The sequence below is a fragment of the Ostrinia furnacalis genome, unplaced genomic scaffold (genome assembly GCF_004193835.3).
Source record: "Ostrinia furnacalis isolate ACB-3 unplaced genomic scaffold, ASM419383v2 OfSCF1491, whole genome shotgun sequence".
Taxonomy (NCBI): domain Eukaryota; kingdom Metazoa; phylum Arthropoda; class Insecta; order Lepidoptera; family Crambidae; genus Ostrinia; species Ostrinia furnacalis.
In genome coordinates, this window is record NW_021131730.1 from 1 (window position 1) to 27267 (window position 27267).

At 38.3% G+C, this 27267-nt stretch overlaps 5 protein-coding genes and 2 long non-coding RNA genes across 7 annotated transcripts in view; 3 read left to right on the forward strand and 4 right to left on the reverse strand.

Moving 5' to 3' along the window:
- Nucleotides 1–1634: 1634 nt before the first annotated feature.
- On the reverse strand, nucleotides 1635–3835 carry LOC114352974 (uncharacterized). The gene is made up of 3 exons (XM_028304752.1): nucleotides 3467–3835; nucleotides 3003–3123; nucleotides 1635–2383 (listed from the first exon to the last, which is right to left on the reverse strand). The coding sequence occupies exons 1-3, from the start codon at nucleotides 3677–3679 to the stop codon at nucleotides 2082–2084; spliced, it is 636 nt and encodes a 211-aa protein (XP_028160553.1). The 5' UTR covers nucleotides 3680–3835; the 3' UTR covers nucleotides 1635–2081.
- An 801-nt stretch (nucleotides 3836–4636) lies between these two features.
- Nucleotides 4637–5357, reverse strand: LOC114352967 (uncharacterized). The gene is made up of 3 exons (XR_003655901.1): nucleotides 5288–5357; nucleotides 5110–5175; nucleotides 4637–4922 (listed from the first exon to the last, which is right to left on the reverse strand). It is a non-coding gene; the product is annotated as an uncharacterized LOC114352967 (long non-coding RNA).
- Nucleotides 5358–5567: 210 nt separating this feature from the next.
- LOC114352968 (uncharacterized) lies at nucleotides 5568–6151 on the reverse strand. Its single transcript, XR_003655902.1, has 2 exons — nucleotides 6040–6151; nucleotides 5568–5853 (listed from the first exon to the last, which is right to left on the reverse strand). It is a non-coding gene; the product is annotated as an uncharacterized LOC114352968 (long non-coding RNA).
- Nucleotides 6152–7742: 1591 nt separating this feature from the next.
- Rab10 (RAS oncogene family member Rab10) lies at nucleotides 7743–10150 on the forward strand. The gene is made up of 4 exons (XM_028304745.1): nucleotides 7743–7930; nucleotides 8138–8337; nucleotides 8470–8559; nucleotides 9202–10150. Exons 1-4 carry the CDS (start codon nucleotides 7804–7806, stop codon nucleotides 9394–9396), a joined length of 612 nt encoding a protein of 203 aa, XP_028160546.1. The 5' UTR covers nucleotides 7743–7803; the 3' UTR covers nucleotides 9397–10150.
- A 243-nt stretch (nucleotides 10151–10393) lies between these two features.
- On the forward strand, nucleotides 10394–12127 carry LOC114352963 (uncharacterized). The gene is made up of 3 exons (XM_028304741.1): nucleotides 10394–10565; nucleotides 10761–11038; nucleotides 11155–12127. The coding sequence occupies exons 1-3, from the start codon at nucleotides 10499–10501 to the stop codon at nucleotides 12034–12036; spliced, it is 1227 nt and encodes a 408-aa protein (XP_028160542.1). The 5' UTR covers nucleotides 10394–10498; the 3' UTR covers nucleotides 12037–12127.
- Nucleotides 12118–16138, reverse strand: LOC114352964 (proteasome subunit alpha type-6). Its single transcript, XM_028304742.1, has 6 exons — nucleotides 15877–16138; nucleotides 15482–15658; nucleotides 14000–14155; nucleotides 13417–13553; nucleotides 12776–12912; nucleotides 12118–12241 (listed from the first exon to the last, which is right to left on the reverse strand). The coding sequence occupies exons 1-6, from the start codon at nucleotides 15950–15952 to the stop codon at nucleotides 12184–12186; spliced, it is 741 nt and encodes a 246-aa protein (XP_028160543.1). The 5' UTR covers nucleotides 15953–16138; the 3' UTR covers nucleotides 12118–12183.
- A 2876-nt stretch (nucleotides 16139–19014) lies between these two features.
- Nucleotides 19015–27267, forward strand: part of LOC114352965 (uncharacterized) — a 32283-nt gene continuing 24030 nt past the window's right edge. Inside the window, exons 1-2 of the mRNA XM_028304744.1 lie at nucleotides 19015–19370; nucleotides 24160–24431. Coding sequence (XP_028160545.1) covers nucleotides 19217–19370; nucleotides 24160–24431 — 426 coding nt within the window. The 5' untranslated portion in view covers nucleotides 19015–19216. The remainder of the gene's footprint in view (nucleotides 19371–24159; nucleotides 24432–27267) is intronic.

Below are 27267 nucleotides of genomic sequence, written 5' to 3' on the forward strand. Positions count from 1 at the left end.
AGAGAAGGAAACGGAAAGGGAGAAGGGAAGCAGTGTAGATGAAGAAAGAATACTAGCTGAGATCAGAGAAAACAGGAGACTCCTGCTGGAAAACAATAGAAAGTTAGACGAAATAAAGGAAGAGGCAGAAAAACAGAAAGCTAATAGTGGTCTACCTACCTATGCCAGCGTCGCGGCGTCCGTGCCCGGACAGCAGCGCCTGCCTGTTAGGTCGGCCCTGCACTCCATCGTGGTCACTTCTAAGGACGCGATGGAGACAGGGGAGGAGGTGCTGCGGAAGGTCAGGGACGCCGTCAACGCCAAGGAGGGATGGGTCAAGGTGGACAGGATACGGAAAGCAAAGGACCAAAAGATCATCATGGGGTGTAGCACAGAAGAAGAAAGGAGAAAGGTAAAGGCCAGAATAGAGGACGGGGGCCTCCTAGTCGCGGAGGACATGAAAAATAAAGACCCGCTTCTGGTCCTGAAGGACGTCCTGTTGCTCAACAGCGATGAGGACGTCCTGAAGGCTCTTCGCAACCAGAATATTCCTGAAAACCCACGTCTGAAATTCCTGAAAAATTGCAGTTAGGTTCCTGGGACCATCCTGAAAATGGGTTAGGTTCTGAAAAGAACCTAACTTTAAAAAACCCAACTCAACCCACGTTAGGTTCCTGAAAACCCACGTCTGAAATTCCTGAAAAATTGCAGTTAGGTTCCTGGGACCATCCTGAAAATGGGTTAGGTTCTGAAAAGAACCTAACCAAAGCGCGAGCGCGTGCAGAGCACGCGCGAGCGTTTCGGGTGATCAGTGTTATTTCTGCCTAGCTAGTCAGCGCCGCGCCCCCCCCCCGCCCCGACCCCGCAGGTGCGCGCACGCTCGGGGCGGTTCTCGTTTGTCACGGGCCGGGGTTCCTTCAAAGCATGTAATTTTGTATGAGTTCATCTTTTTAAATTGTGTCAATGTGATAAATGGACCTATTCCAAAATAACAAAATGTATATTTTTTTATAATTAGGTTATTTAAAGTTTAGGTTTTCTAGTAGCTTTTATATTATTGTTACTTATTATTAAACGTTTACTTTAATTTTCAAAATTCTTTATTTTCATACACAAAAACATTTAATTTTATACAGTAACACAATATAAAAATAATAACATCCTACTAATATTATAAATGCGAAAGTTTGGATGTCTGGATGTTTGTTACTCTTTCACGCAAAAACTAGTGAACGGACTTTGATGAAACTTTGCAGTACCTATTATTGTTTATAATATTATAACCCAGAATAACTATAATTTATGACGATCGAAACGATGTGATAAACGATTTCACGCGGGTGAAGCCGCGGGCAAAACCTAGTATTCTATAGTTAGTATCCTAACGAATTTTAGTAATTACATGAAATAGCGGACTGTATAAAAATAGGTGCTGTCATTCACGCCACCCGCACGTCTCCTCCCGCGCGTTGTTTGCTTCCCAACATTCTACTTAAAAATGCGAAAATTTTCGTACGGAACCCTTCATGCGCGAGTCCAACTCGCACTTGGCCGGCTCTCTGTTCGACTTCCCTCCACAGAATCTGAAATGAAATAAAATGTTTGCTGGGGTAACTCACTATGTAAGTATTTGGGCCAATAAAATCATAACAAACTGGTATTTTTTTGTTTATTTAAAAGTAATGATAGATACATAGTCTTCTATCGAAATCTAAATTTTCATTTCATAACTAGGTAATATTTTTTCACTATAAATAAGCCTGGATACAAAACTAATATTGTCGCAAATTAATTATTTATGTAGGGTATCTATTTCTACAGTAGTATGTAATGTGGTCTGACAACGATATGAACTTAGAATAATAACATTACAACGACCTAACTATCGAATCAGAGTAAGTCAGCTATAAGCAGCACAGAGGGTATGTGCGCAAAGTATATGTAGGTATATTAACTTTATGTATATCAGTTTGGGACTTCAAACAAATTGATTTACTTATGTCCTAGGTATCTATAAGGCAATAATGAAAAAGGACGTCTCGCCTACATAACCAACTACAACGTTTTCTGTCTTCAAAATACTTAATGCAGATTAGCAGACATCAAAGACGATGATGATGGTGCTGCAAGGGCGGCGGCGGCGCGGGCTGGGCCATGTGGGCGGGCGGGCGCTCGCGCAGGATGGACACCAGGTCTCGCAGCAAGTCTACCGCTTGAGCCATGGCCTCGGCCTGTTTCTCTGCTGCTAAAGCACTTCTCATGGCAGCTTCCGCTAGGAGTTCTTCGGTACCGATACGGGGACCGTCAGACGTCATTCCCGCTGCAGATCCTTCTGAACACATGTCCTCGTCTAAATTCGGTTTTCGGTCGTCGTCTGAGTTAGCACCGCGTCCACCGCCACCACCTAGAATACAATAGAAAAAAAATAAGTCAGCACATTAAATGTCAGCAGTCAACAAGTACATGCAGTAAGAATTGGAGGTATGCCATCAAAAACATAACTTTCAAAACACTTATGCCCATTTTCACCATCAATCCCAAATTTTTAAGTGACTCCTATGATAACACATAATAGGCATTTTGTTTGCATAGGGGTCACTTAAAAATTAGGGATTGATGGTGAAAACGGGCATAAGTCCCACAACTCAGTTCTTCCGTCTTCTACTGTGAAAAATTGTAACACTACAGCCACAACGACATGACGAGAAAGCACCGGTCAGTATGTAACAAAGTAGTAAATTCAAATTCATTTATTTGCACAGAAACATAGTAAGCAAATTCTCTTCCGGAATTTGACAGTCAAAAGCATAGGTCAATTGTACAAGTATTCTTTTGTTTTGTGTTACAATGCAATACAATAACAACAAAAAAATACCATTTGTAAATATTAATTAAAACAAAAAACCAGTAAAACCATTAGTTAAATTAATGAGTATTCAGTATTTATTGAACATTTAACATAATGACTTTTACTGGGTTACAAATACTTAAGTACTAATAATTAGTACCTACTCAGTACTCACAATCTTTGTTGCCGGAGCTATTGAGTATATGTTGCAGCCGCTCCTCTGCACTAGACAATTCTCCAAGTGCTCCGCCAGCAGCAGACTTCTTTCGAGCTTTGTATTTAATATCTGCCCAGTACTGAAATTCAAATTGAAGTGTTTATCAATAAAGCAAAAAAATTCTAACATTTTTTTAGTTCCACAAATCTGATAAACAAAGTAACTTGTTTATATTTATTAAGTTGACAAATTTAAATTTATCTTTTCTCTTTTTTACACTGACAGTCCGTACATAAAACTAATAATAAAACCTTTTATTTCCAACATCTCACAACAGACATTTGCAGCAACTTCTGCACTAAGCTATTGCCTGTATCGCAACTGCTATTACAACTCCAAAAAACAAAACTAAGAATTTATTAATGTATGTATGGATCCTCTGAACTTTGTTTACTGATACGGTAGGACGTGTTTATCCTTACACGGCACCACCTGTCTGGCGACTTTCGCGCTCCGCCGGAGTCCGCAGCCGCAGCGTTGAGCCGCTCCGCCAGCAACCGCCACAGCTTGCTCGAGCTGAACCTGGAGTACACCGAGTGCTTGCCCGCTGCGAAGTCGGGATGCTCTTCCATAAAGGTCAACAGAATATCCAATTGTTCCGGGCTCACTCTACATCTCGGCAACACAGCACTCATTGCTACTATACATAGCCGCAAGTAGGCTTTACGCCAATACTCATATATACGTAAAATTGTAAAGCAACCTCATAATTTTCAAAACAAAATCGAGATCACAGAGCACGATGAAAAATTATACTACAACAACAAGTACAACAACCACAGACAAGACAACAACTGACTCTGACAGACTGGACCTGACAGCAAACTGACCATAGAGCAAAGTAAAAAAACGAAAAACCGGAAAAAACTGATGCTGCTTTTACACTGCGCGGGAATTAGCCAAGTCAAGTTAATGTGAACCCGAGATGTGAACACGCGTAGGCGTAGTCACACTAGTCACACGTTACATATACCTACCTACCGTAGCACTTTGACAACGTGTGACCGGTTTTCCAAACATGAAAATTACTGTCTATGCAACTACATTAGCAACTTTGTTCAGTTCAGTATTCTGAAAATCTTGTTTATACTTTTTCAGTGTCGTTTTTCGTCATAATTGGGTTTTAGTTCAAATAACAGTAAGCTTTCAAATAACAATAAGAGTGACATTTATTACAGGAGGGCGCTACTATCAATATTGGTTAATTTTACGTTTCAGTCGCTTCGCTGGACTTTAACCATTGCATTATTATATTTTTAAACTCTGGTAACATTGATGTCATGGAAAATCGAATGAATGAATGAAAAAAGAACTTGTCATGCTTGTCCTCTAATCCATATCTGTGTGCTTGTCGTTGTCATATTTTGGTTCGTCGTACATCACACAGATTAGAGAGTATGTCTAAAGACAGATAGGAAACGGCCCTAGTATTTGTTGAACGATAAACAAACTGGTACCGAGCTAGATTGTCCAGTAGGTGGCGCTGTAAACAATATGGCGTCTGCCGCCCACAGATTAAATATATACCTCTCATACTTTTTTTATGATCCGTTCCGTTTCATGTAATGTGTTTAAAAATAAAACTATTGAAGTATAAAATAAAACTTTATTGATGAAATATAACATGAAATATTTTGTTTACGAAAATCAATAAGCAATAAAACTACTGGATTTTAAAAGATTACAGTTACTGTTGTGATAACAGTACATTGTTTTAGTTTTTACATTATGTACTCACGGATTGACATTTGTATGTAACTCATATAAAATATGTTATAGTAAAATAGTTTAATGTTCTCCATAAATTCACACGTTCACTCTCACGTTGGTTCTGTCCACTCCACTGTAAGCAGGCCAGATCTACATGTTTCTCACCACCTGTAAAATATATGAAATATTTAGAGCAAAAAGTCACCGTAAGTCTGTAATCTTCTACATCTACATTCTACACTAATATTATAAAGAGTACAGCATATAAACAAGTGATCGATCTATCTATCTACCATGCCTACTGTCTGTTTTGTTTCTAGATTCATACTACTTTGTTAAATGAAAATTAATTTACCTTGTCAAATGTGTACTTGTCAATCAATTACTTAATATATATTCACAGAATCTGGATTCCACCAATCTGTAATCAAATAATTAACTTTTAGGTCTTTCTATTAGATCCTAGATGAAAAGCGTCAGAAGATACGGGTAAGAATGATTTTGAGGGTCTTTTCAATTTTATAGGTACTTACCGAATGTTCTTATAAATAGAAGTTGTTTTAATTGTTATCTGGGTAATTCATCCAACACAAATCTTCCTAACACAGATTAGAGAGTATGTCTAAAGACAGATAGGAAACGGCCCTAGTATTTGTTGAACGATAAACAAACTGGTACCGAGCTAGATTGTCCAGTAGGTGGCGCTGTAAACAATATGGCGTCTGCCGCCCACAGATTAAATATATACCTCTCATACTTTTTTTATGATCCGTTCCGTTTCATGTAATGTGTTTAAAAATAAAACTATTGAAGTATAAAATAAAACTTTATTGATGAAATATAACATGAAATATTTTGTTTACGAAAATCAATAAGCAATAAAACTACTGGATTTTAAAAGATTACAGTTACTGTTGTGATAACAGTACATTGTTTTAGTTTTTACATTATGTACTCACGGATTGACATTTGTATGTGATTCATATAAAATATGTTATAGTAAAATAGTTTAATGTTCTCCATAAATTCACACGTTCACTCTCACGTTGGTTCTGTCCACTCCACTGTAAGCAGGCCAGATCTACATGTTTCTCACCACCTGTAAAATATATGAAATATTTAGAGCAAAAAGTCACCGTAAGTCTGTAATCTTCTACATCTACATTCTACACTAATATTTTAAGAGTACAGCATATAAACAAATGATTGATCTGTCTATCTACCATGCCTATTGTCTGTTTTGTTTCTAGATTCATACTACTTTGTTAAATGAAAATTAATTTACCTTGTCAAATGTGTACTTGTCAATCAATTACTTAATATATATTCACAGAATCTGGATTCCACCAATCTGTAATCAAATAATTAACTTTTAGGTCTTTCTGTTAGATCCTAAATGAAAAGCGTCAGAAGATACGGGTAAGAATGATTTTGAGGGTCTTTTCAATTTTATAGGTACTTACCGAATCTATACTCTATACTAATATTATAAAGCTGAAGTTGTGGAATAAGACGCTCTACCACCATAAAGAGCAAAGGTGTTAGTGCATCTGATTTGCATAACCTTGGTTTGTCTATATATACTGGGCAGGGTAAAAAACTTCGTCACCGCGATGCAGGATTGTATGCGCGGTGGAGTTTGCCATAGTAAGATCGTAACAGCGCCATCTGTTGGTACGGTTTGTAGTGGCGCAATTTATTAATCACAGTTTGTTTATTTGGTTGAACGCGCTAATCTCAGGAACTACAGGACCAATTTGAAAAATTCTTTTTGTGTTGGATAGTCCGTTAATCCCTGAAGGCTTTAGGCTATATATTATCACGCTAAGACCACTAGGAGCGGAGCACCAATGAAGAATGTTTCAAATCAGTGATTTTTTTCCGTTTGAGAGCTGACGCTGCGTAAACGGTTAAAGTTTCGCATAAATTATGTATGATAGGATTTTCCCCTTTAAAAGTTCTACAAAAACTTCCGCGACAGCATACGAGTATGTCTATCTTTTATGGTTGGCTCACTGTAACCTTTTTGTCTGGATGTCTGGATGTTTGTTCCTCTTTCACGCAAAAACTAATAAACGGATTTTGTTGAAACTTTTAAACTTCATTGAATATGTTGGTTCATCTGGACCTTTTTAAGTAACAGTTGACAATAATGAGCAGCACCAGTGATTCCACAGCAAGCACTTTTATTGTAATTGCTGCTTAACACTTTATAAGTTCGAAGTTCGATATTAACCTGAAACAAATAGGTACTTAGATTCATTGTATAAAACACGTATCATTCACTGTATCCTGCAATCTATGCCTGCAATGTACCTACTTGTATTGTATTTTATGTCCAAAATCCAAAGTATGTTGTTACTCCATGAAACTATCCATATTTGGTTTCCATTGATTTAAATGGAGTTATGAATGATTTTGTAATGAAGATTTAATCCTTTGTGTGGTTCAATACTTAAAACATGATGTTGCTGCAAGTAATAACCTATCTCGAGTGAAATAACTTACTTGTTAACTTACTTGAGAGAATTTTTTTCGTAAACAAACATCAATCCAACAGGCAATCCATGCACATGTAGTTCTTATTAATAATGACTGAGAAATTATTGATTTCAATTAGAAACAATTAAAAATCGTAGAAAAACACGTTTTTTCGATGAAAAATTTTTGACGTTTATTTTTTTTTAATAATGTCACAGTTGTAGACTTGAGACGGAACTAAAGTGATTAAAGTGAAAATTACGACTTTGAATTATTATACTTTTAAATAACCATTTAATTTATAGAAATCACATAGATTCAATAAAATAATTTATGAATAAAAGCTGAAGTTGTAATTCGAAAAGGTTTCTAAGGTTTCTAACATGCAAAAGACCACTGTCGCATACAGAAGACAACTATAAAAAAAGTCACTTCCTCTCGGAACTGTCAAAAAAATTCACTCTCTATGGAGCTGTCAAACTCTATGGCGTTTCCACCCCGTGGTACATCATCTGTCGGATGATTTTGGATTCTCATTTTTTACATTTCTATTGTAAATTACGACGAAATGGCTAAGAAAACTTACGATTTGTTATTTAAATTACTCCTCATCGGTGACTCTGGTGTAGGCAAAACTTGCATATTGTTTAGATTTTCAGATAATCATTTTACAACAACTTTTATATCTACTATCGGTAAGGAACACCTTTTGTGATAGAATTTAGTTTTGTGACTGAATGCCCGCTTTCCATTTCTGATTTGATGGAACGTAACATTGGGTCACTGAGCGATTTTGGAAAATTAGATTTATGGAAAAGTTTCTAGTCTTCTCGGTGCAGACGTCAGGATGTTTACCATAAAAGGCGGTAGGGTAGTGCACTAATCTATGTTTGTTTTTACAGGTATTGACTTCAAAATAAAGACAGTAGAACTGCGTGGCAAGAAAATAAAGCTCCAAATCTGGGACACAGCCGGGCAGGAGCGGTTCCACACCATCACCACGTCGTACTACCGCGGCGCCATGGGCATCATGCTCGTGTACGACATCACTAACGAGAAGACCTTCGACGACATCGTCAAGTGGCTCCGGAACATTGACGAGGTCAGTTTGTTGGTATCACAACTTGTCTATAGTGTTCCTCCAAACACTGCGGTCATAAGCTGTGTAGACTGCAAGATGCAGATTTAGAATCTTTAAAACACCTAAATAAAAATTTATTGTCTTTTTTGGCAGCATGCTAATGAAGATGTAGAAAAGATGATACTGGGTAACAAGTGTGACATGGAGGAAAAACGTGTGGTCAGTAAGGACCGTGGTGAGGCGGTGAGTAAGCAATAGTATCTTGACACAAGCCAAAGTCACTTCCAATCACAACACTTAGTTTTCTATCTCTTGATTTAGATATTTTTCTTGTCAGGTCTTAAACACACACTTACTTTTGTTTTATCCAGTCTTATCAATCAAAATCTGTGTAAAGACAACAGCACTTCAGGCTATACAGAATAGCACCTGTTACCACTAAATAAGATGCGGTCTATACATAAAATACATACAATCGCTTATTTATTGACTAGAAATAGGATGACATTATCACCATTTGTTTTACATTGTCGTCCAGGCCCAAGTGACCACCCAAAATATTCTTTATATTCATGAAAAATTATCCACCAAGGCGAAGTAGAGAAATGTTTTGAATTAACAATCACATTTCATTAAGTTTTGAATGAGTCACTTGAGCCTGGCGACCTGGCGTATTTTAATGTAATAACCATTTATTGCTTCATGCGTCTTATTTTACGGCTAACAGAGACCTCCCCAGTGATATCTGCCTATAAAGTCGCCTTAATATCTACACTGCGCCCCTTTTCCCTACCAACGTTGTGCAAATTGAAATTCGAATGTTTAGTATTTTGGAAACGGCAACATACATTATCTTAAAGCGATCCCGCCTCTCGTCGCCAACAGATAGCGCGCGAGCACGGCATCCGGTTCATGGAAACGTCGGCGAAGGCGAACATCAACATCGACCGCGCCTTCTCGGAGCTGGCGGAGGCGATCCTGGACAAGACGGCGGGGCGCGAGGCCGACGCCGACCACGCGCGCATCGCCGTGGAGCGCCGGCCCTCGCGCGCGCCGCCCGCGCGCGCCTGCTGCTCCTAACTCGCGCCGCCCGACACGCGAAAATCGCTTTAGGTCCCCGCGAACGTTCATATTTTAAAGGAGAACGTTCCGGGACGCGGGAGCGTCTGATCGATCGCCGAATTTGTGGCGTGTTTCATCTGAATGTCGAGTCATTAGTGTTTAATTACTTAATGGGTCTTCTGTATAAAAACTTTTCAAGTTAGTATCGTGGTGAAAAGGATTTAAGTAAACTTTTAAAGTAAAACTATTGAGATTCAATGTATGTATGTACCTATACTTGATGCAGTTCAGAAAAAACACCAATTTTCATACTTAAATGAGAGGCAAATGTGTTTTTTACTTATTGTTAGTGTTAATTCATTTATTTACTTACATTATTATTCTATTGCTACTTACGCAAGCGCAACGACACTACGGCTGTCGCGTGCAGGCTCGATTACTCTTTAACTTTTCCTTAACTTTATTCAGATTTTTTTTATTAGTCGATAAATAGTTTATTTACTCGCATCATATGTACTGTTTTATATTCAACCTTGTGCGGGGTATGTATAAGCTTACTTGGTGGCTGGCGGTGAACAGTGACATATCTGCGAAGCAATAGAAAGCCCCCCAACCAGCATTTACCCATTCTATTATATTGGTGTAGTAGACTTAAGTCAAAATTTATTTTGGTTGGTAGTGTTTAGGGTTATATTTCTCAATTCAATATTAAAAGTATGCTGACATAACCTTGATCCCTGTATCCTTCATTTAGATTAATTTACGGTGTACTCTAATAATAACTTTGATAAATGGAATTAACAGAAATACTATTTTAACGTACGGCGTGTGCCGTCGTTTTTTACCTGCTTTTATAAATAAATAAACACATCGGCATTGTATATTATGTTCATATTAAACTATTGTCGTAAATAACTGCCTTTTATTTTGACCGGAAAATTAACTAATGCGGTACTTGCCTGAGCGATGTTCATTAGACTATACATAATAATGAGTTGTTATTCCTTGTTGAGCGCGACGTTGTCGGTTTTATCTCGGGTCAGGCGGAGTCAGCGGGACACGGCGCGCTCGCAGCCCGCCCCAGTGTCGCCCGCGATGAAGTGTTATCATCATTCTCGCCATGTTTGTTCTCGTGTGTCGACTTATTATTGTTGTGTCCTGGGTTAAGTTAGCGGTCACCACTGATCGTGAGTACTTATCTATTATTTTTTGTCTATTGCAATCGTTGTAAATCATAATACTTCTACGCGACTTCGAAATTAGCACTCTTAAAGTATCAATACTCCGATGATCACGTTGTGGCATTTTTGGTGTCTGCCAATCTACTCTGAGGTGTCGTGTACCGCTTCGAAGGTTGAACGCTGTCGTGTCCCCTGTTCCAGCGCCATGCATAATAGACCTGCAGTGTGAGGAGTGCATCCCGGACAACATGCCGCTGGTGACGTCGCACCGCGCGGCCAACGGCTCGCTGGTGGCGGCCAGCGGCGACGAGCTGGCGCTGTCGTGCGGCGCGCGCGGCAAGTTCGCGGCCTACCCGCTGCACGGCGCGCTGGCGGCCGCGTGCGAGGCCGGCCGGCTGCGCGTGCGCCACGACCGCGCGCTGCGCCACCTGCTGGAGCTGGGCTGCCAGGAGAGCGTGTTCGAGGACGTGCTGCACCAGGTGAACGCGCCGACCGGGACGAACGGTCGGAAGGCCGGGAACTATATTTTATGAAATTACTGGACGACAAAGCGTGCGTTTCGTTCACAATCTCCATGTGTGCGATCTCCGTTCAGGTGGAACACTGCGCGCCGCCGTCGCAGGGGCGCGCGTACCAGGTGCAGGACGGCGCGCGCGGCGTGCGGCGGCTGGCCACGGTGTGCTTCGACGCCGACCGCGGCGTGGCGCTGCACGCGCGCGCCTCCAACGCCCGGCCGGCGCCGGTGCCGGCCGACGCCGCCGCGCCGCTCAGCCTGCTCGGCAACTTCAACCACCTGTTCGACGCGCGCACGCGCCTCGACGCCGAGCGCCTGTACGCCGACGCGGCGCGCCTCAACCGCCGCCTGCGCGCGCTGTTCGAGCCCGACGGCGTCGCGTTCGCGCACCAGGAGCTGGCGGCCGCCGAGCTGCTGAGCGGCCTGTACTTCGACGAGCAGAGCGCGCGCGTGGCGGCCCTCGCGTCCAACAAGGTGGGCGTGTGGCGCAGCGTGGCCGAGGGCAACCTGCGGGCGCTGCAGCGCGACGTGGCGGCGCTGCTGCGGACGGCGCGGCCGCGGGCGCTGCGCGTGGTGGCGGGCACGCACGGCGTGGCGTCGCTGCGCGCGGGCGGCGGGCGGCGGGCGGTGTGGCTGGGCGCCGGCCGCTTCCCGGCGCCGCGCTACGTGTGGACGGCGGTGCTGGACGCCGCGCGGCGCCGCGGGCTGGCGCTGGCGGTGCTCAACGACCCCTTCGTGGCGGTGAGCGAGATCCGCGAGGCGGTGTTCTGCGAGAGCGCGTGCGCGCGGGTGCCGTGGCTCCGCGAGCTGCGCAGGAATCGCAACTACGAGACTCCCTTATACGGACTCGTGTTTTGCTGCAGTCTCGGCGACTTCTCGAGTGTCGTGACGGAAATGCCCCGTGATATCGTCGAGGATGTCACGCGAGGGGCCGAGGGCATGTTGATCGAATCAGACTTTTGAATGCGACCCTTAATTTGACTTATGAGTTTTTGTAATGCAGATAATATTAAAGTGGTTTTCGTAATTGGAAATAAATTATAGTTGTTTTTTTATCATAGATACTTTATTTAAAAAAAAGATACAAGCAATTTTTTGTTGTTCATTCACCTAATCCTTTTCAGCGAGGGCAGTGAGGTGCCTGTCGATTTCACTCTCGGTGAGCATGCTGGAAAAGTAAAAGACATTTATTGAATCACATAACAATATTATAAATACGAAAACGACCCTATCCGATAATTCGTCTAATGTTTCTACTCCATAAATAAACTCGAGGCGGGCGATGCGTTTCCATACTGACTTGGTACAATAAAAACCGGTCAAGTGCGAGTCGGACTCGCGCACCAAGGGTTCCGTACAAACCTATAGGTATATAACTTAAATTTTGTTACAGCTTAAAGGTACTATAGACCTTAGTATTTGATATGAATTTCAATTTAATACCTCTACGTGTTCATGAGCATGTTGCTGTCGCGCTCGCACACTCACTGCGGGCGCGCGTCGCACAGTCGCGACAGCAATATAATTACGCGCGAGCGATAAGGATGGGTAGCTTGGGATCATTGGACAAAATTCTACGTAAGTGATTTCACTCGATTATTTCGAGTTTGCCGCGCGAACCAATTCGCCCAGTGTGGACGCACCATAAGAGTTCCGTTCTTTCCTTCCGAGGTACGGAATATAACACGGTCGCGGCACTCACTGGAAGTCGGGGTTGTCCTTGGTGACGATGCCGACCTCGACCTCGGACGCCTTGAAGTCCACGGACAGCACCTGGCTGAGGCAGGCGATGGCCAGCTGCACGGCGTCGGCGGCCGCCAGCTCGCCGCGCTTCTTCAGCTGCAACAAGTGCTCACAGCTCGTGGATCAACTTTATATGGTTCACTAGCTGTGCCCACGACTTCATACGCGTGAAAATTGTTTCAATAATATTACTTGTTTTTGCAACGTTTTTCTTTACTGCTCTGCCCCTATTGGCTGTAGTGATTTTATTAGTATTAGCATGTACTATCATATAGGGTAGGTATTAAAGTGCTACATTTCTGGGGAGTAGTAGTTCATACAAAATGTCCCATTGTTCTTTGATTTGATCATTAGTTGGTGTTGTTATTATAGCTGTTATTAACTAAGGGCTGATTTTTCTATCGTCAGTTAGCTTTTACTGAAGAATAAACTTGTCACTTTAATATATTGTTGAAACTGTCAATGTGTCAAACTTATTCTTCAGTTAAAAGTTAGCCGACGATTGAAAAATCAGCCCTAAATCAGTAGTAAAAACGACTACTACCTAATTCTTCTAATCTTATAGGATCTAATAAAACTTTCGTTTTTAACAATAAATACCTTTTTCTCAAGATAAGCATTAGCATCCGTGGTCTTTGCCCCGGCAGCCACAGCTTTGTACGAGCAGTAGTAGCCCGACGGGTCCGTCTTGTACACGCAGGGGCCGGACTCGTCGTCGTATGCGATCAGCATCATACCTGCCGAGAACAACAGTTCCATTTACGATCTACTAGTATTTGTCGGCAGCTTCACCTGTATGATAATCAGTTTGTCACTTTTATGTTACATCAGAAATTGGCCAATAAACTAAATCCTACGTCATAATATAAATAAAAAAAATTTGGTTTTATCAAAAATTTATAACTTGAGAATGGCTGTACCGATTTTCATGGCTTTTTGATTTGTTGTACTTGTCTCCGACCAGAATAACTATTAAAAACCGGAAAATTGACGAAAAAATAAATAAAAGAAAAAACATTTTCCCATTCAAAATGTTCAAGGATTTTGTATTTTTTGTTAAATACCTATACAAATGTACCCAAGCAAAGCCAGAGCGGGCTGCTAGTTTTACATTAATCAAACTAGCTATCATTATGTTTTACTTCAACATGGATTAAGTTCACAATCATATTGATAAACTTACTGCATCCAAGAGGTCGCATTTCAGCATTTTGTGTGTAGACTTGGGAGATATCAGCAATACGACGACACAGTATATGAACCGGAATCTCTGTGCCATATTTGTATTGCCAATTGGCAGCTTCATATCGAGCCCTTTGAACTTGAGATCTACTGTCCGCTGAAAAATAATAATATGGATGCTATAGTATAATTTTAAAAAACTACTTTTAGTTTAGATTAAAGAAGTAATTAATTAAACATTAGGATTAGGGATGTAACAATACATAATTTTGCCAATACAATACCAATAATTTTATTGGTGATATTCAAGGTTTAGTAGATAATAAATCAAAATGTATACAGAATCAACTTTGAGAAGTGTGCAGTGATAAATAAAAAATAAATAAAGTGGTGATTAAAAGGAGTGTAGCAAAAAATTTAAATATGTTTGAAGAAACTTTGTATGGATAATTTTTGTATTATTATTCCACTAGCTTTCCGCCCGCGGCTTCGCCCGCGTGGAATTTTGTCTGTCACAGAAAAACTTTATCGCGCGCGTCCCTGTTTCAAAAACCGGGATAAAAACTATCCTATGTTCTTTCCCGGGACTCAAACTATCTCTATGCCAAATTTCATCAAAATCGGTTGCGAGGTTTAAGCGGGAAAGCGTAACAGACAGACAGACAGACAGACAGACAGACAGACAGACAGACAGACAGAGTTACTTTCGCATTTATAATATTAGTTGGGATTTTCTTCCCTAAATTTAGATTTTTTGACGAATTTCAATTTCTAAATACAACTTGTGATATTTCATTGGAAAGAAGAGAAGCTAGAGATGTTTTTAAAATCATTGGCAATCAATAGCAATAGCAAGAGTTGAAATTTTTATCGTGGTTTATACTTTTGTTAAACTTTGACAGCTCGTAACTAGCTATCCAATCCTTATCTGGATCTGAAATTTATTTTATTTGACTAAACACATATTTGAGATTAATATTAAATAAAAAAAACAGTTGAAAACATGAGAGAGAAAAAATTTAAGCAGTTTTCAGGTTAAATTTCGGAAATAAATAAATAAAAACAAAAATATCAATTAAAAAAAAGTAGCTCACATAGGGTCAAATGGACGAACTTGTATTTTTAAAATGACCTTATCTATACACCCACGAAGTTTGTCTAACCTTCCTTGGCGGAAGCCAAACACCCTGTATGTATTTATTTATTTAAAATCTTTATTGCACACATAATAAACAATGGTACAACAGGCGAGCTTAATGCCGAGTGGCATTCTCTTCCAGCTAACCAGAATAATTAATGAAGAAATGTATAATCAGAAACTAAAATTTCTTAGGTAGTCTTAAGTGAAAAATATGAATTGCAGTGACGAAATGTAAAACATTAAGCGCGAAACAAACACTACTGACTTTGAACCGTTTAATGGGTTGTATCGGAATGAGTACATCCCTAATGATTAGGATTAACAACAGTAGGAAATGGAGACCTATCATGCCGGTCATGACGCAGCCGATGCGGCTGGTGAGGCGGAACAGGTGCGTGACGGACGCGGCGTCCAGCAGCCGGTCCGGCACCTTGCGCTGCGCCGCCACCACGGCCGCGTCCGCGCCGCGCAGCGCCACCGACGTCAGCCCGCCCTGGTTGATGGCCTTCAGTGCGTACTCTGCGAATCGAATTCATACACTAACACTGAGGATGACATTACAACTTTTGCCTCTAACCTTAATATTACTTCAATCATTTATATACGTATAGATCCATCTGAGTTGATCGAAAGCCAAAACAATATAGCTTGGTATTTTTTACACAACTGAAAGCCTTACTGATGTATTGCATTGAATTGAACTGAGTTTAACCACAAAAACAACTTGCAGAACTTACCAACTTGATAAAGCCTTCCTTCAGGAGAAAAGATGGTAATATGTCTATCAAATCCTGCACTGCTTTCCCGTGCCATTATGAATATATAATGGCAAAAAATGCGTATTATTAGTTAAATCTTATAACTAACTCGGAAAACTGAAAGAAAAACTGGGTTGACAGACGCTTGCGGCTTGCTTGACAAATTGACGGTCGGTCGTTCGTTCCCAGACGAAAATCAAGCTTGTCATTTCCACAGATTAAAAGTGTATAAAACAGTGTTATGGCGCAAGTACACTCAGAAAATTGATTGAGACGAAGCGCGAGCCTTCACACCGAAACTATAAAAAAAAAACTTTTATAACTGAAGTGCAAGTTTACACTATACTACATCTCGATGATCACGATCACCAAAACTTTAATGAGATTTAAGAAAAAAAATTGTCTGGAATGCACAGATAATCTGTGCTGGAATGGCAAAAAAAGACTCTTTGATTTGTTTTTGTACGGAGTTTCGATTTTGATAATTCGATTTCCGATTCGATCAAAAACTGCCACTTGTCTATAAAAAAAAGCTCACTGATTGCCTATACGCCTATATTACGACCATGTTCCTTTTTCAAATCGTGTTTTGGTACCATGAAGCTAGAGATAAAAATGGAGGCCACACTTGGAATGGAACAAAAACTTGAGTCAAATACCTACTTATCTCTATCTCGCTCTCTGTGGGCCGACCTCTCTTTTTAGTGTGGACTGTAGTATTGCTATCTCCTTATTTAAATCTCCTAGTAAATTCTTCGAAATAGCCAATTCACTAACCAAATCAGAAGTTAAACAAATAAATAATTAAATATTTGAACTACGATTACCTAGTTAAATTAAAAATCACAAAATTGTCGGCCGTTTAGGCTTAATGTGTTGGCGAATCAGGGAATTACAATCCCAATTCCTGAGGAATCGGTACCATTTGGCAACATCGGCCCAATCCAGCACAGAGCACGTAACAATCCAGCCCATCATGGCGGTTGTTTACTATTTTGTTTACTATGCATAGTAAACAAAATTAACTGCAGTTAATTTCGTTTGAGATTTTTACAGGACTTAATCATTGTTTTATCACAAGAAATGGTGCAAAATTTTGTAGTACGTGGTTGCGGTAGTACGTGGTGGCTCAGAATTGACTTAAGATTCCACGCGTAAGTGTTTATTTCGTGATTTGCGACATTGGATCATTGTAAACATTTTTCACAGTAATTTCTTCCTAAAACGTTTTATAGCCTGACCAGGAACATAAAAACCCTCGCCATGTTGCGGAAAACTAATGGTACTAATTTCTTTTAATGGCAACAGTAACTGAAAACTTCATTGACATGTCACCTTGCATGTCAGTCTATTGCTGTCAAAGTGTAAACAAACTTTATTTTAAATGTGCGCAATTGATTTTGTGAATTAAATTGCTAAAATCTTTTTATAGTCGTGAAAGAAAAGTGGTTTGCATTGTGTCAAAGTATTTGTCGAAGAGAAATACTAAGGGTTCGGACAATATTTTCATTGAATAATGTTTCCGACAAAGGTTGTCAAATTGACTGACATGTTTATCGTATAGTACAGTCCACTATGAAAATTAGCTGTGGTTTGTTTCAACTACTTACCTATTTTAAAGATTTTTGTCACTTTCTAAGTGTTGAATTTTATGGAATTGGGAAAGAAGTACCGAGTTTGAAGCGTTCATGAGCAGACATTGCAGTTGAATATTCAAGTTCTGAATTTGATTATTGATGAATAATAAAATAAATCGTACTAGCTCGATTGATGGTTTCATTTATGTAATTTATTTAAACCAGGTTACCTATAATAATATTTATTCGTTAATTTATGAAAATAACAAAATAGCCCGTAATTCTGAATCCTGATACATAAAGTTAGTCTATTAATTTAACACAGGTACGACTGTACTCAGTGTTGCACTATCACATGCAACTGACGCGCCTCTATGCCAAGGTTTTTATGTTCCTGGTCAGGCTATACCAGTATTTACACTTATTATTTTTCATGATACCTATGTCAACAAATAAAGATTTTACATTTAGTTTCATTGACTTTGAGCAAATTTAATTTTTTGTTTATTTAGAAAGAGAGAGTCTGCCCACAGAGAGCGAGATAGTGATACATAGGTTGTGCTTCAAGTAGGAATTCGAAGTGTGTGGCCTCCATTTTATCTTTAGCTTCATGTTTGGTAATTTGGTACCGAGCAGCACATTTAGTTTTAGTCGGTCCATAGTTTAAATGTCACTGATGGATGACAGTCAACTGACACTGACAGCACAACCCAACGACCGAGTAGTCAGGGTCACTGACTGACAGTCACAGATTAGAGAGTATGTCTAAAGACAGATAGGAAACGGCCCTAGTATTTGTTGAACGATAAACAAACTGGTACCGAGCTAGATTGTCCAGTAGGTGGCGCTGTAAACAATATGGCGTCTGCCGCCCACAGATTAAATATATACCTCTCATACTTTTTTTATGATCCGTTCCGTTTCATGTAATGTGTTTAAAAATAAAACTATTGAAGTATAAAATAAAACTTTATTGATGAAATATAACATGAAATATTTTGTCTACGAAAATCAATAAGCAATAAAACTACTGGATTTTAAAAGATTACAGTTACTGTTGTGATAACAGTACATTGTTTTAGTTTTTACATTATGTACTCACGGATTGACATTTGTATGNCACATGTAGTTCTTATTAATAATGACTGAGAAATTATTGATTTCAATTAGAAACAATTAAAAATCGTAGAAAAACACGTTTTTTCGATGAAAAATTTTTGACGTTTATTTTTTTTTAATAATGTCACAGTTGTAGACTTGAGACGGAACTAAAGTGATTAAAGTGAAAATTACGACTTTGAATTATTATACTTTTAAATAACCATTTAATTTATAGAAATCACATAGATTCAATAAAATAATTTATGAATAAAAGCTGAAGTTGTAATTCGAAAAGGTTTCTAAGGTTTCTAACATGCAAAAGACCACTGTCGCATACAGAAGACAACTATAAAAAAAGTCACTTCCTCTCGGAACTGTCAAAAAAATTCACTCTCTATGGAGCTGTCAAACTCTATGGCGTTTCCACCCCGTGCTGACAGTTAGTAAAGTATTCCGAGCGAGGGTAATAGGTGGTTGCCTGTGCGCTTTTGAAATTAATTTCGCCGAATAATTATCCTGATTCTGCTAGATTACTACTTTTATTTGTTAAGCGAAACCGTCTCTCTTCTTTTAAATTAAGATCGTCAAAACTTTACGTTTTTAATTTTCTTTTGATCTCGTCCAAATTTTCTGTCATTAAAATGCAAGAAACCGTTACAAATACAAGCGAAAGAAAATCGTTATTTTCCTCGTTTCTCGAGGTTCTAGAAGCACGAGAGAAACAAGCACAAGCTGATCGGCAAGTTCAAGAAGAGAAGTACTTGAGGAGGACTCAAAGAATTTATGATTTTCATGGTGAGTTTTATTTAAACAATAATGTTACGAATTTTATTATACCTTAGACGTTTAATAATTATTTTATAGATGATTCTAAAAGTACCTACAAGGTATATATTTTTTTTATTGATGTGGAAGTGGGTCCGATTCAATTTGAATCTAAAAACCTGTTGGCCCGCTCCGCGCCCCCGCCGCTGATAATGTAGTTAGATATTTAACATAAATTACGAAATCCATGAACATTTCGTACCTACACTATGGGAAAATGCTTTTCTTTTATTTTTTCATCAATTCCAATTTTTAGTAGTTGTAGTAGTTCTGCTATTTGAGATGGAGACAAATACATCAAATCAAAAACCATGAATATCGGTCTAGCCAGGTTTGGGTTCTAAGTGTTTAAACCAGTGGTTCTTAACCGGTGGTCCCTGGAGGCATTCCAAGTCCACGAAGTGCACTTGCACGCCTTGGTCAAAACCACTTTTAACTAATTTTTACAGTCAAACTGGTTTACTTTTGACTGATTATGATTAAGAGGTGGTCCCTGACAAGACAGAAATTTGGTAAAATGGTCCCTCATTACTTAAAGGTTAACCAGTGGTTTAAACAAACCTGACTTTGTTTTACTTATATGGGTCATTCCATAAAAATCTGTATATTTTCAACGTCATTTTGTCCTAAACTTTTTTTAGATGCTTTTGAATACTTTATTAGTGTAAATTATAGTTTATTAATTAATTATGTTATGTCTAAAAGGGCCAGTCACTTTATGCTTTATTTTAGGAGAAATAATAATTTACAATTTTTTCATACTACATTACTCCTATATGACTTTTATAAAAAATGACATTCCCTAATTAGTAACTTAGTCCCTAGCGCCGTTTAAAGCTAGGGCCTGATGGTCTAGGGACTGATGATTGGGAGTAAAACTTAACACAAACGCATATTAACTTTATATTATAAGATTCTTAATACGATGTACCGAAAATAGCCAAAAAACCACACGTAAATACTATTTAAATTATATACAATTTCCTATTGTAATCAATAAAGCTACTCAACTAGGGACTGACGAAGTGACTGAATCAACACATGTTTCCGCAACAACTGGCACGTTTGCACTAATTCAAAAAACGGCTGCCGCAAAGCCAGTATGGTATGAGGATACCTTCGTATCGTACTTTAAACTCAACTAAATGTCATTAACTCTAAATACATATTAAAGCGCAAAATTATAAAATCAGTGCGTGGCGAGGGAATGACGCTAAAAGCTGTGGACTCTTTTCCAACTAAAGAAAATCAAATTATTGTTTATTGAAACCGCAAAATATTAATAGAATTTGGTGTAATATACGCTTAAATAGATTATTCGTTAATTAAAACAAAGGATCAAGTTGATGTTTCTATAAATATGGGTATGGGTTTATAAATTGAAACCAAGAGCATCCCTCAGGGAGAAGTTTAAAGAAATTGGTATTCTCACGGCCGCCTCACAATACATCTTAAATTGTATTATATTTGTTCACCAAAATATAAATAAATACTTGAAAAATAGCGACGTTCACAACTTTAACACGAGAAACAAAAATAAATTAGCTATACCTAATCTTAGACTTCAAAAAGTATATGGTACTTTTATGGGACAGAGTATTCACTATTATAACAAAGTTCCTGAAGACTATAAAAAACTACCCATTAATAAATTTAAAAGTATAGTTAAAGAACACTTACTAAAAAAAGCTTATTACACTACAAATGATTACCTTAATGATAAATTACCTTGGAAATAAGTCTCTCAGGCTCTCACAATGTACCTAATTAATTGTATAGATACATTAGTTGCCATCTCTTTCTATTATATTATGGTGCCTTGCTTTTCTGTCTGGAGTTTTCATACCTTGTCTACTAAATAGTTTTATATCTGGCACTTAGTCAGAAGGGTATCTTGGACTTGTCATGCTCACTAAAATGTCTTTGGGGTAGTGGCGTGTGAGGCGGGTCGCTACATTCCCTATAATATGGTCGAGTGAAGCGATGGCTGGTTCACACGTCATGTCTGTGAACAGGCGCTGCCTTCGGGGACTGGTCAAGGAAAGATATACCTGACATAAAATATATGTATCAAAACGCAACAATTAACCTAGAAATTAGCACGGCACTAAAGAAATATATTCAAAACTGCCACGCGGTCTCGTGCTAGATGGGCGTCTTAAAGGCCACCTTCTATCAACGGGAGCGCGTGGTAAGTAACTTGCTTCTGAATGTATGTAACTTCCTACTTTTTTATATTTTTAAACCGGCAGACAGTGGTGACTGAGTTTGTTGCGGCGCTTCTTCTCAGCACTTGCCAAATGTTTGTCTCGAAGCGCTGGTAGGGCAAAAAAAGAATGAGACATGTATAGGCTCCTTAAGAGCATTTGACGATTTGCAAGAACTAATTTAATTAGTCTAAACAAATAAAGATAATTTTGATTTTGATTTTGATTTTGGGTTCTAAAACACAAACTTTTGGAGTACGGACATGCCTAGGGAATGACGTTTTGGGTAATTTAAAAGGAATTTAAGATGTTTTAAAAATAGTTTTAAAAATATAAATGGGTGATGAATAAAACACATTGCGAGCTGTTATTTAACAATTTTGGAATAAAATATTAACAAATATTCCATGTGAAATGTGGCGCGGACTAAGAGTTGACATATTTTTGTGGAATGACCCATATTTATTTGAATTTTGAACTAAGTACATAATTGTTTACAAATAATTAGATAAATTCTCTCAAAAGTAAAACTAAGTAGGGTAAACCAGAGAGTGATTGCCCACTGGTAGTGATTGCCCGCTTTAAGAATAATATTGTCAGGTGCTGACTTTGAATCCCTCTAGTTAGATTTGAATTTACTAATAGATGGCTCCGAGATCAATGTACAGTAGATTTAAAATTTACAATAGGAAACACTTAAAAAAAACAGTTATGGCGGATTTTGTCAAGACGGGTGAAAATGTTACTCAAAGAGGTAAAGACTTTAACAATTTTANAATCACCTTTTTCACAATTAATTATTTATTTACTATAAGTTTCTACTTACAAAGTTTACGTACTGCGAAGCAAGTGTTCAAAGTCTCCTCCGTTCTGATGAAGGCACAGTCTAGCACGGCGAAGCGTAGGTTTTTCGCTTTAGTTTTCGCAACACATAAACGTTTTGTATCACAGTTTCACTAAAACAATCCTTTCATTTAACGCGTTTACACTTATCTCTTCTGCGCACAGTGCTGCAGTGGCGGCGTAGCATGGGTTGGCACCCGGGGCGATCACTTTTTTCGGCCATTATTTTTTTACGGATTTGTGTTCAGTATCAGTAATATAGTAATCCCATCAAAAACATGGCCATCGCCCTAAATAATTTAATTTACACGTGTTTTCATGCGATGGCCAAGTCAATATATTTATGTAAAACGTTAAAGATTTCCTGGCCTGGACTTNTTTATTTTTTCTGTAAAATAAGAGTGATAATCTTATTTTTTTTCTAAAAAGTTCTTACCTACTTACTTTTTGTATTATTATTATCGTAGTTAATAAACCAATTATACCTACTTGTTATGTTAGGCCAGTAGAATTAAACACAAAAATTGATTAAATCGGAAATAATTCCTACAAAAGATTTAATGGCTTTAATGGCTTCATTGGTTGCCCATTAAGACTCTCCTAAGTTTTCGACTTCGACGGAGTTGGAAGCCTGTGGGTAACAAACCATTGGACGTGGAGAGGGTCATTAATTATACGTATATTTTCTACTTTGCCGAACATTAGCGCGAGAACGGTTTGTCCAAAACATATGAATTTGGTCTTACTCAATGCAAAATTAAGTGCCCTTCAACCGTCATGAAGAACACTTTTTGATAGGGTAAGTCCTTTACGCGGTATAACTGGAAAACCGAAAAAATGCCTCTTTCGGGGGCCCCCACCACTTAAGCACAACTCCGTCGAAGTCGAAAACTTAGGAGAGTCTTAATGGGCAACCAATGAAGCCATTAAAATAATCAAATCTTTTGTAGGAATTATTTCCGATTTAAAAGCTAATTCTACTGGACTATGTCTTTAACACACAAGTATTATATTTTTATATTCCAATAAAATTCAAATTTTATTTCATTCTAAGTACAAGACTGACTGTAAAGCACGGATATTGATATAAATCAATGATTTTTATTAAAAAAGTCATGCAATAAAAATCGTCATTTAAATCATGCAATCTTTGCTTAGTTTGGCAGTAGAGGCGCAATGTAAAATGTCCAAGGATATTTATTATTTACTATTTAATGCTGAGACTTTATTTACAATAAACAGAATTTGTTTAAAACTAAGGCAAACTTAACTCTATAAACAAAATTAAAATATAAACTTTTTTACTCATAAATAAAAGTGTGTCCGTGAGGCAAAGAGGTGAGGATGCTGGCTGCATTTCCTCGCTGAATGGCAATACTAAGCCTTTGTGCAAGGAAAGATTTAATAGAATTAATAATAATCTCAAATACAAATTTCTCGACACACACACACCGCCTACTATAAATACAAACCCTGAAACGTCCTGGAAAACAACTACAAAACTGTACTGGAATCCAGACATCATAACTGACCGCACCATACTAAGCACAGACTGGATGTCACACCTACCATTTTATTTTTTTTAAAAGATTATTAGAAATTTATATTGCAGTGGTAAGCTAAACAATAGACGAGCGGCGGTGGGATTCGAACCCGCGTTCCTCGGATCTCGAGTCATCACTAGGCTATCGTAGCTATAACGGTTGCAGAGAGGCAGCGGCGCGAGGCGGTGGAGCTGCGGCGCTGCCTGGACTACGTGTCGCAGCATGCGCACGTGCTGGAGTCGGTGCTGCGCGGCGGCGGCGGCGGCGGCGGCGGCGGCGGCGGCGGCGGCGAGGGCGTGCCGCTCAGCGCCGCGCTGGTGCGCCAGGCCGCCGCGCTGCAGCGCTGCATGGCGCAGTGCGTAGCCAACGCCTCGCGCATCCGCCAGCTGCTGACGGCCACGCACCAGCCTCAAATGGATACTATGCTCGCCAAAATGGTAAGTGCTGTTGCACATTCTACATTCTAGGAAACCGTTGACGCGTTACTTCATTCATTCATTCATTCCTGGTGTGAAAAGATTGTGAATAAAATGTTATTTATTCATAGTTAATGTTAATGTCATACGACGGTAACGTTTCCTACTTAGATTAATAAAACCTAGATAGATAGTCAGTGCACGAAAGGTGAGGCAGTTTTTAGGGAGCCGGCACGGCTCACCCGTAAACGTCACATGAACTGTCAAAGTGAAAAATTGGTAAACACGTCCGACGAATTTTAATTAATTAAAACGGTTTGTGCTGTGAAAGGGTGTCTAAAATACATCAGAAAAACGAAAGAAAGTGACAAGAGTTACATTTCATAAGTAAGTACTACAATTCGACGCGTATTTTGCTTGAATTTGGCTTTCAAAAATTAAATACGGGAATGATACCAGTAACAAGAAAATTTATTTCCCAATTGTTCGCCGTACAAATACACTTTCTTTTTTATGAAATCGAGACTTTTAAGTCGATTTATCTTATTGTTATTAGGTAGGTACTTTGAATTCAATAAATAAGTAAGTACATGATGCGTTTTGTTTTTGTTAATTATAAAATAATTAAAAACGTATTAAAAATTTCCCTACTTTCGGGAAAATCGCCTTCACTGTCTACACTCCCCAACAAAATTGACACTAATGACATAAGATTTTTTCCTCACTCTTGACGAAGCGTTTGTATGAAGACTATCCACCTATAGTCCGATTTTTAATTCGACGGAATTCTGACAGCTGTCATTTTTTGACAATTCAGATGTAATAAGCCTTTTTTGCTTTGAATTATTAATAAATAATATGAAATGAAATTTCATCAAGTACAACTTACAAGAATGAACTAGGTATTGTTTGTTTTGTCAATTCAATGTACACTAATTATTATGTACATTTTAGAGATTAAATAGAAAAAAACGTGTTTCAACACAGTAAAACAACATATTATCATAAACGAAAATATGTATTGATCATCAATAATCTTTATCGTCGTCATAATCAACTTGGATTATAAAATTGGCATCTTGTTAAATTGGTTATTTTATGAAGCTAAGATTTTATTAACAAAAGGATTTTCATAAAAAAGGTTTGTAACCCATGGATTATTAGCCAGGGAGTCCAGTAATAGAAAAATAATTTCCCAACTTTTTTTGTAACTTCCAAAATATGATAATAAAAATTCAAGTAACCATTTTGAAATGATCAGTACATTTTTAAGCCTTAGTTTTTCAAGTGAAACCTTAAATTCAAGAAAGGATTATTTTTTAATTTGTGAAAATGCTCTCCATTCAAAATGGGAATGTTTCAATGTTGACAACACTTCTGAAATGTCAAAATTCCGTCGAATTAAAAATCGGAGTTTAGGTTTTATTAGTCTAAGGTTTCCTACCGCATAAGCTGTACGTGGAAACGGTGACTTTCATGTTCGTGGGAAAGCTTCACATTGAATATGAGTATGCACTATGCATTGCCGATTAAATAATCTTGAACGTCGCCAACTATTGTGAGATATTTTTCTGTTACTTCCTATTGTTTTGGTGTACTGTGGCTATTATGTGTGTGTGTAGGTATAGGTATATACTCGTATATTATGACTTCCTGCGACTAAAATAAACCCTTATTATCTATCAGCACTTAGCAATATTTATTTGCACAACCAAAAAACGGGACTGTTCCCGCTCCTGTGTAGCCAGGATCTACAGCTTGACCGCCAATAAAACCCCAACCAGTGAAGGTCAAGTTTATCCCAGAGGATAGTTAAACTGTCATTTGACCCGCAACGAAATTAATCAGAAGCCGAAGTTAAGGTTCGACTTCTCCATTGCAAAGCGAATTTGTAAACTTTTAGAGAAGATATGCACCACGGACACCAATATCTCTTATCTCTTTCTCCTATCTATCAAAATTGTTAAATTTAAATTTTATCAGGATATACATCTTAGTTTAAAAGTTATTACGTTTTCTTTACAATAAGTAACTAATTGGAAAAAAAATCTATAAAAAATAAAAAAATAAAACAAAAAATTTTTTGACCTCTTTTTTGTCGATAAAAATAGGTCTAGTTTTATCTATTTTCATATGTGCACTTTATCGTGACTCACACTGTAGAATGTTTTCAACATCACGAAACTTCTCCAATACGTCGTCTAGTTATCTTTAAGTATTCGATGTTCACCAATTATGTACTTGAAAGATTTGTGGTCCAGTAAAGTACGTTTTTTGAGCTTGGCATTTCGCAAACTGGCACCGACTCCGAGAATATCAATCATGGTCATATGGTTGTTCTAATTAAATAAATAACGTAATTTTTTTTCTACTTTATAGTGCGTACTTCTACTTTAAACTTTTTGGAGTAGTTTAATTTTTGAAGTCGGTTTTTTAAACGCAGTTTATTTTTTGTATGTTTATTTTATATTGAATAAGCTCCGAAACCACTGAACCTATTTAAGAACTTATATTTTTTACGATTTTTGTTAAATACTTATTAAATTATCTTCCCGTGCAAAACTGAGGCGGGCCGTGTGTAATACACTCGACATCAAATAAATCGCACCTCCCGCGACAAGCATTTTCAAACGTATGCATCCCCACTTCCCACCAATATTGGCACCATTTAAAAGCCTAGTTCTAACCTTCATTTCATTAAAGGAAAGGTTTTTACCCCAGAAATGTGTCTTTAGAAGGATCCAGAGTCACTTCTTCAAAAAATAGGTAGTTACGCTTGAGTCAACTTTTATGGCTTTAAAGCTGTTAAGTTGGGATTAATCGCTATCCATCTGTTAAAGAGAACACGTGAAATCAT